General features: G+C 39.9%; 1 protein-coding gene across 1 annotated transcript in view; it reads right to left on the minus strand.

The window, feature by feature from the left end:
• Positions 1-9,016, minus strand: part of CEBPZ (CCAAT enhancer binding protein zeta) — a 25,492-nt gene extending 16,476 nt beyond the window's left edge. The window contains exons 1-6 of the mRNA XM_026649631.2: positions 8,766-9,016; positions 6,482-8,007; positions 4,725-4,956; positions 2,696-2,870; positions 2,355-2,443; positions 1,696-1,749 (exon numbers count right to left, since the gene is read on the minus strand). Coding sequence (XP_026505416.1) covers positions 1,696-1,749; positions 2,355-2,443; positions 2,696-2,870; positions 4,725-4,956; positions 6,482-8,007; positions 8,766-8,918 — 2,229 coding nt within the window. The 5' untranslated portion in view covers positions 8,919-9,016. The remainder of the gene's footprint in view (positions 1-1,695; positions 1,750-2,354; positions 2,444-2,695; positions 2,871-4,724; positions 4,957-6,481; positions 8,008-8,765) is intronic.
• Positions 9,017-9,098: the final 82 nt, after the last annotated feature.

Raw genomic sequence — 9,098 nt, forward strand, 5'->3', positions numbered from 1 at the left:
TGTGCTTTATTTTTCTCCTTAGCTCTAGGACACCTTCACCAGCTCTTGACCAGTGCAACAGTTCAATGATACCTTCCAATAGCCTTGTTATGGGTTTATTGCATAGACTTTGAAGCTCTTGATCAATTACAAACTTTAAAGTCCTTTAGATAAGAAGGTGCATATATCATAGTAAACAATCTATGCCCAGCACTAGTTAGCTATCACACAGTCAAAACAAAATCTCGGAGTTAAAAAGTGTATGTTTAAAAAACACTGTATGTGTTCACTTCAGCATAGTATCAAACACCGTAATGCCATAAAAAGCATTTGTTCTGACTACATTGTCATTTTGTGAAAAGCACTCAAAATAAAAAGAACATTAATATTATCCAAGTATTGATTTATATGAACACTTCTCACCTCTTCTACCATTAGTATTTATGACATGCATTTACTTGGCATCCACCACCATACTGTACATGTCTTAGATTAATACAAAACCAGTTCCCACGTATTGGAGCTAATCCTTTATAACCACAACTTTAAAAGAAGTGAGATTCGGAAGATATTGTCAGGAGACTAAGTGACAGAGAAAACTGGAAAAGCCTGGAGAAAGGATCTTCGCTCTTATGCAGGGGTGGCAAGTAGACAAATATGCCTAAAAAGGCCCTTAGACAAAAATGCATCTCAAAAAATAAGTCAAGATGTGAGAGCAGTTACAGTACTATGTATATAGCTCTGTACTTTCAATTAACACAACTTTCCTTCGAGTACACAAACCTTTCAGCCTGGTTTAGTTAACTGAAAGGATTCATAATAAGAATTACAGCATTTCAATTAGGGATCTGAAGCTGAAGCTTAGAGAAGTGGGATTCTTATATTATGAGCACATGGAAACATCTTTTTAAAAGGAAGTGCACATTAATTTCTTGAAAAGTCAAAGTAAGATTCCTCAATTTACCAGTACAAACAGATTGATCATTTTGCAATCAAAATGCTATGCAAGGACTGGTAGGAAGAGGCCCCTAATCCTTGAAGTCTATATACCAGAACCAAGCAGGTTAAACATTTTGCAAATTTACACAGCCCTCTTATTCTTTGAGGAAATAAATTCCATTAAAATATTTATATACATTTAGGCAACAAAAGAAGAGCAATGAATCCCATATGGCAGAAAAAGGCACCATGACATTTTGAAAAAAGTAAATTCATCCTCCATCTGCACCCAAATCCAAGAAAACCCAATAGAAAAGTCAGTGGGATGAGACACCTACTAATCTGCATAAAGTTCATCAAACCATAGCAACAAATGTCAGTGCAAAAAGTAGAGGATATGTTGCCAGGTCTGTGAAACCTCAGCTGGCCATGCCCACTCTGTGTGGAAATGTGATCTTATGAAGAAAAAGCCATCCATATTGGCTCCTCCTAAGCATTTTCTCATTCAGGTTAAATATTTAAATCCATAAAAACACTCTTTTTGAACTTTTATTTTAACCATGTAATTCATGTCGCAGAATTTCTAGCTATATTTGCAGAGTTCAAGTGCTTTTACTTCCCAGAAATCAGGTAGCCCTGCTACAAAGTTTAGATCTAGTAAACCACAGACTGTTGGGGCCCTAGTTATTCCATTAAGTTTTATACTTGTGATTCACCAGTCTTTGTAATGCCAATACAAAATGGAAATTTCACACTATGGAATGGTAAATTACTTACCTCTAAGATAGTTTTTGCAAAAAGAGCCACAGATGGATGAAAGTGTTCAGAAAGCTAAAAAATAAAAACATTTGTATATTTCTGCTTAAAAGAAGTGTGCAATCAGAAAACAAAAGCCTCTCCTATTTGACTACTGCTACAGCAACATTATACATGATGTCTTAGCAGAATCTTGGAATGTCCCCATTGTAAGAATCTAGAATTTTGTTCAGCTACTTGCTACACAAATCATAGCCACTTTGAATTAAAGAAAGTCTGATTTGTGTTGCCTGAGAATAGCTGAAGAATTTATTACAAAATAAAGATTAAAGCTTGATATAACTATTTGTACTACAACCTTATTCAGTACAAAAAACTATGCAAATGTAAGAGCATGGAAAAGATCTGTTGCTATCGTTCTAATCTCTATCTAAATGTTGCAATTCCACACACCCTGTATAATTATTGACATGACATGTAATCTATGCAAGTTAAATATGAATAAGTGATATCCTTTTCATCCAATATTACTCCCACATGATTAACTGTTATTGAATTTTGTGACATTTTAAGAGTGAGTTTGAGCAAAGATAAGTCTATAGTCCATGACATTAAAGCCAAATTGTTTTCTCGCTTAACTGGGCCTTAGCATATTAAACAAAGTCATAAGAACACTTTACCTTTTTTAATTCCCAAAGACTTGTGCTTTCAGCACCACAGAATAATGGATTTCGGTGCAATGGATCATAGCAACTTGAATTCTTTCCACCTGAAGCAAGCATAAAAGCTTTAAGTTTCTTCAAACATACATGTACATAAACATAAGGGAACATAACTTATATTCAAAACAAATTATAGAAGAGATCTTCTATTTGAAGGTTGACTCCTTTGGATCAGACTAATTTAGAGATTAAAAGTAATGTTTTAATTTATTCTTTCATTTTTCCACTAAGAGTTCTGATCAATGTACCAGAAAATAACAATATTGCTGAATATGACTTAGATTTTCTAGTTAATTTACCGCCCATGTTCTGATGATGCACCCAGGAGGCTGCTGAATTTGTATCATCTGCTTTGACAGAACTTTCCATCATGCTCTTTCTTTCTGCCTCCATTTCTTTGTCTGCATCTGTGAACTTTTCCTCATCCTCTTCAGCTTCTTCCAGGTCATGAAAGTGTTCTTCTTCTTCAGACTCCTAGGTAAAACATTCTTTCATGACTTGTTTCATTTCTATATAGCAGTAATAATAGGTTATGAATTCAGTTTGACAAGATTACATAATTCTGTTAAAGGTAACCTACAAAAATATAAACAAAGTGATCTTGGTGTTGTAGATATTTAAGTTCTTGGGCATTATGGAGGAATTACTGTGTGAAATTCTATAGCCTGTGTTATGCATCAGGTCAGTCTAGACAATCGTAATGGTCTTTTCTGGCCTTCAAAATCTATTAATATTTCAAACAGTGGTAAGAGGGGCACTTGGCATGTCAGTGTATGTATAACTTACTTTATTCTTGCCACATTACTTGAAACATAGTATCACTGACTCTTAACACCATGGGCCTAGGAAAACATCCCACTGTTAAATGTCTTCTCCCTGACCTGCTCTTTACTGGTCTTGAAAACAGTTTGGCTGCTGGAGATAAAACTCTTTCCAACACCTTTATACTAAGCACTCTACATTCCACTAGTAACTAGGGCACTTTCTGTAATGGTATTGAAAATGGATTGGCCCCTTTCGACACTAGCAGCCAGAGGGGTGAATCAGGGAAATCTGTTGATGGAAATTATGACCATCAGCAGGTCACTTTCCTAGTATATGCAGACCCAAGGGAAATCTCTAAATATACACTACTAAGCTGGTCATGACATAACCATCAGAGAATCCCACAGGAGCATGGGGCCAGCTTAATGCTGAGGGCACAAATGGGAGAAAAGGCAAAATAACATCACACAATAAAAACCAACAGGACTTAGTGGCACCATTCCTCCAATCTCTAGTGCAGAAGAGAACAGGTTCCATGATCCAGTAGGCTTTCGTGGTGGTTGCAAATCACCAGTCTTGCAATGTTCAGGGATTATATTCAAAGTATACCCTTGTTTTACATCATTCTGTCAAAATATGTGCAGATTACCTTTGAAGTAATTCCATAGCAACCCATAATCCACTGAGAACTTTAAATTATTACCCAAGTAGTATGAAATATGCTTGCCTAACCTATTCTTAGATGTGGATAAAGAATTGTGAAAGCTAAATGGTTGACACACTGATCAAACCATGTCAGTTATTTCTTGTCAAAACATTGATGCTGGAACATTACTAAATATAATTTACAGTGCTTTACAAAATAATGACAAAATACCTGCCTTCAACAGCTTACAAGTAAAAGGCATGATCTTTTACCCACTATAGTCAGTAGCAAAATTCCTACTGACTTCAAAGGAAGCAGAATTGGGTCCTAAATTAGACAAGACAAACACATGTCAAGGACAAATTGTTCAGGAAATGTAAAGATGTAGAGAGATTATTGGGAAGGAGAACAAAGTAGGAAATATTCTTGGAAAAAGTAAATTTCAAGGAGGAGAGAAGGCACATGGAAGGCGATTCCAGGCACAAGTGAAGGGGAAAAGCTGAGTCAAGCAGCAAAGGTGAAGCCAAGAGGACTGAGAGGAAGAAATATGTGAAACACAAATAAATGTTTATTTAGATAACTCTCTTGGGGGCAGGATTATTACATAACACCTAGCATAGTGAGGCCCCCTCCTCCTGACTGGAGCCTCTGGGCCTGCCTAGAATACAAATCTGTTCTGTTTTTTGCCACATATAAAATTGTTTGAGTATATTAAGGAAAAGACCAGATGAGAAATCAACTATTACTAGTTACTCCTAGTGAGAAGTTCATGAATACATTTAATAAAGCCAAAGGGACCAGAATCACTTGTCAAGAAAAACAGATCTGGAAAAAAACCCAAAGGTTTTAGTGTTATCAAAGCTAGTAAGTGGAGACCCAACACAATATTACAGAAGTTGTTAAAAGTCACACTATACCACATGATCCTGTAGTTGAACTCGTAATCCTGGTTTTATTTTCAGAATCTCGGACACAAGATACAGGGCTCCACAAATGAATGGTGGCATTTGTCCACAGGTGACTTGAAGTAATCTTTTCACAAAGGCCTTCACCCGCCGCAACACAACATCTGCCTTCACAGACTTGTAAACAAGATTAAGAAACATGGCCTGCTTGGAACATGCTGCTAACCCTGGATCCAGCAGCTTCCTGTGGAAAACATAGAAAACATTATCAGCAACATTTGCTTCTATTTATCTATCTATTATAGCGTTATTACCATTAGTATTAACATTTACCTTTTAATATTACATAGTGGTATCTAAAAGAGTAGTTAGTTCTTATTCTACTGTATAGGAAAATAGTACAGTGAATACTGAATTGTTAATGATGACAACTGTTGGGACATCTATATACAATATTTAACATGAAAAACACATTTCTGAACTGTCAGGTGACAGAGAAACAATCTGTGTTTAAGAAAAGGTTGGGCATTTCTCAATAGAAAGCAAAACTTCATGATCAGGTTTTAAAATGTCAAAAAGAATAGGTTAAATTGATCTATGTAATCTCCTCACACTTTCAAAGAACAGAAACAACTATTTTAAAAAGTGGAAAGAAAAGGATCAGCTCACTGGAGCACTCCACAGTCAGGGCAAACACCTGGTGCCAAATCAGAATTCCACTATCTTATTCTTCAGGTCAGCTAGGGCTGGAAGGCACTGCAGAAGCAGCATGTTAGGAACAAAGGGGAATATGAGTACCTTGGATTAATCAGTGGCTTTCCTTGGCCAGTTAAGAAGTGACATATAAAGGTTTTGAAGGGAATTCCTAACAGTCAGCTGCAAAAAGGATGGTTTTAAAATGCAGAGCCTCTAGCATAGTCTAACTCAGTGGCTCTCAACCTTTCCAGACTACTGTAGCCCTTTCAGGAGTCTGATTTGTCTTGCGTACCCCAAGTTTCACCTCACTTAAAAATTACTCGCTTACAAAATCAGACATAAAAATACAAAAGTGTCACAACACACTATTACTGAAAAATTGCTGACTTTCTCATTTTTATCATGTAATTATAAAATAAATCAATTGTAAGATAGTATTTACTTACATTTCAGTGTATAGTATATAGAGCAGGATAAAAAAGTCATTGTCTGCATGAAATTTTAGTTTGTACTGACTTCGCCAGTGCTTTTTATGTAGCCTATTGTAAAACTAGGCAAACATCTAGATAAGTTAATGCACCCCGTGGAAGGCCTCTGTGTACCCCTGGTTGAGAACCCATGGATTCTCAACATCTTGCCCCCCACAAAAGTATGGATACAAGAGTTTAGGCAAACTGTTATTAAAAGAAAAATTAGACAGCTAGAATACAGGTTACAGAAGAAGGTGACTATCAATAAGTTTCAAACTTTAAGTATGGAGCTAAAACATGCAACTGGAAAACAATGCATGACCGATGGGTTAAGTTTAAATGTTCTGTTTTGATGACCTGTGTGACTGTCATGTCAATTGCCATTTCTTTAGTCTGTACAATGTGCATTATAGGAGGGATGGACACATAGGTAAACATTTAATAACAAACATCAGAAATTTTAGCACAGCAAGATTGGAAACTGACCAGAGAGGCCATTAATAACAAAATCAAGTGCTTCAACAACAGTATTTTTAGTTAACAGTTACCATTTCGTAAAATGAAATTTAGATCACCGAGTCAGAGAATTTATCAATCACTTACTTGTACAATGCTGCATAATATCTATCTGATACAGTCTGATGAGAGTCCATTACTTGGAAAAGCAACATCAGGGCCTGCACACTGGTGCTGAAGTTCACAAGATGTAGCACCTTAAACAAGGTGTTCATCTGCTCTTTCACTTTCTCATCACCAATCTGAGCATAAGGGTAAGCTCTGTTCACCCCAGTCAGTAGAGCACTAAGCATTTTGGATTCAACTTCTTTTTTCTTGATGCAACTCCGAAAAAAGCAAAAATATAGAGTTATCAGCTTGTTAGCCAGATCATTTTCTTCATGGCTGAGGACTATCTGATTTAAAAAACAAACTGCATAATATTGAGCTTTCGGGCTAATGTTTGATCGGTAGAGAAGCCTCTCAACTTCATTACACACCACTCCTTTCATGTTTGGATGTTTATGAAGTAAGGTCTCCAGAAGATAAGAGGCTTTGGTGGCTATTTTGTTTTGAGGATCTCCCAGTTTATTTACCAGCTGCACAAGAAGAGCCTTCTCCTCCTCTGGCTTGTTACAGAGAAGCTCATAAACAACTGCAAGGGCTCGAGCCTTAGTTGCCACCAGAGAATCATGAGTCAGTGTTTCTAATACCTGCACAAATTCTGCCACCAAGTGTTTCAGCTGATGCTCAAAGTACCATAATATCAATCGCCTGTCCCTTGAATCTCTGTTGCCACTCGAAAGCTTCTCCAGTTTGTTGAAAGGGTGTTGAGAGAAAGTGTGGAGTTTACGATTGTCTGGTAAAAGATCTGAGAGGAGAAGCTCCTTGAAAGTATCCAAAGCCATTAGGCTCTGACGCCTGCTGCCCTTCTTTTTGATAAGGTTCACCAAGGTCTCAACAAATTGGAGAGTGTGGACAGAACCATCTTGGATAAGAAGGGTCATGGCTGCCATTCTGTCAGCTAGCGTACCTGATGACACAACATTGTTCATCCAAGCTGAGGAGGCCCCCTTCTGAAGATTTGTCTTACTCTTATACAGGTCTGCCTCCTGCTGATACAGTCTTTGGGCCAAGGCTTTATACTTTGATATGAACACCTGATTTTGTTGCTCAGAACAGAATTCATTGGTGTACTCCAGATCATACCATTTGCCCCCTGGTTTGATCAGCAGTACTTGCCTAGCATGAAATTCAAACACCTCTTCTTGTTTCTCTTTCTTTACCACTGGCACTGTAGGAATGTGCTCTTCATTACGCTGAGCTGGCTTCTTCTTCCCGTCTTTGCCATTATTTATCTGTGCTTTTCCTTTGTTTTCTTTGACTTGATTTTCTTTCTTTCCTTCTAGTGAAGAGGCACTGGTTTCCTTTTTGCTGATTTTCTCTTTCTTTGCTGGCTTGTCCTTTTTTTCATTCTCCTCTACCACCATGATTTTTTTTGAATATTTGCAAACACCTAGTGACTTAATAAATTCTTCTAGTTCACCTTGCCCCAGGTCATCAATTGCTCCTTGTTTACCACCATCCACTAGGTCCTCTGTCTCATCCAGAGCAGCCAGCATGATATAATCTTGCTGCATGAAGCAAAAGCACACACACAAAAAATCAAATATTTATAAAGGCAAACAGCAACGTTAACAGGTGCCATACAAATGATATACAGGAGGAAGGAATAGCTCAGTGGTTTGAGCATTGGCCTGCTAAACCCAGGGAGTGAGTTCAATTCTTGAGGGGGCCACTTAGGGATCTGGGGCAAAATCAGTACTTGGTCCTGCTAGTAAAGGCAGGGAGTTGGACTCAATGACCTTTCGGGGTCCATCCCAGTTCTATGAGATAGGTATATCTCCATATATATTTTTTTATTTTTTATACAGAGGGAAAAACACTCATCGGGAGTGCCAAGGAGGCTGTGGTTTTTCTTCATGGGCCAGTTTGGGGATTCAGAGAGTGGAACAGTGATCACACAGGACAGGCGGGTGCCAGGGGACCACGGACAAGACTGTTACACGTGCAAGAAGAGAGACTCTGGCTGGGAACTGCTACAGGCCCCATAGCGGCTGCCCGCCTGACATTTATAAACAAAACGCTCCCCCCCCCCCCATCGGTGCGCGGGGGAGGGTCACCGGCCTGCCGGCTGCACTTCTCCCCCCCGCGTCAGCCCTCGCGCCGGCCGGGCGGCCCCACTCCACGCGCGGGGAGGGGTGGGGCACAGGCCCGCGCGCCCCCCCCCCTCCGGCGGCGGGGGAGAAGGGGGGGCTGCGCCCTCTCAGGGCCCCACGTGCTCACGCGCGTGCCAGCACCGCGCTGCCGTCCCTCCCCGACGCCTTCTCACCTTGGTGCCCCCGAGACGCAGCACCTCCTGCAGCGTGAAACCGGATTCGGCTCCATCCTCCTCATCAGGCTCGTCCAGCTCCCTCAAACCGACCACCGCCAGCGCCGCCATCACTGCGCTGCAGGCTGCTGCCACACCGGGCATGCGCGCCATCTACTTCCGGACAGAGCCCGTGGGAGGTGGCAGGTCCGGCAAGATAGCTGGAGAGTGAAAGAGGTTCCAGTGTCTGAGAAGGGAGAAAGGGGCGCCCGCGCCCCAGTCAGGGAAACTCTCGCACCTGCAAGCATCGCCTGTGCCCTGGCCCGGCCTAGGACTCAGTCCCCTGCGTGTATT

This window comes from Terrapene carolina, unplaced genomic scaffold (genome assembly GCF_002925995.2).
Source record: "Terrapene carolina triunguis isolate 2854851 unplaced genomic scaffold, T_m_triunguis-2.0 Scaffold85, whole genome shotgun sequence".
In the NCBI taxonomy this organism is placed as follows: domain Eukaryota; kingdom Metazoa; phylum Chordata; order Testudines; family Emydidae; genus Terrapene; species Terrapene triunguis.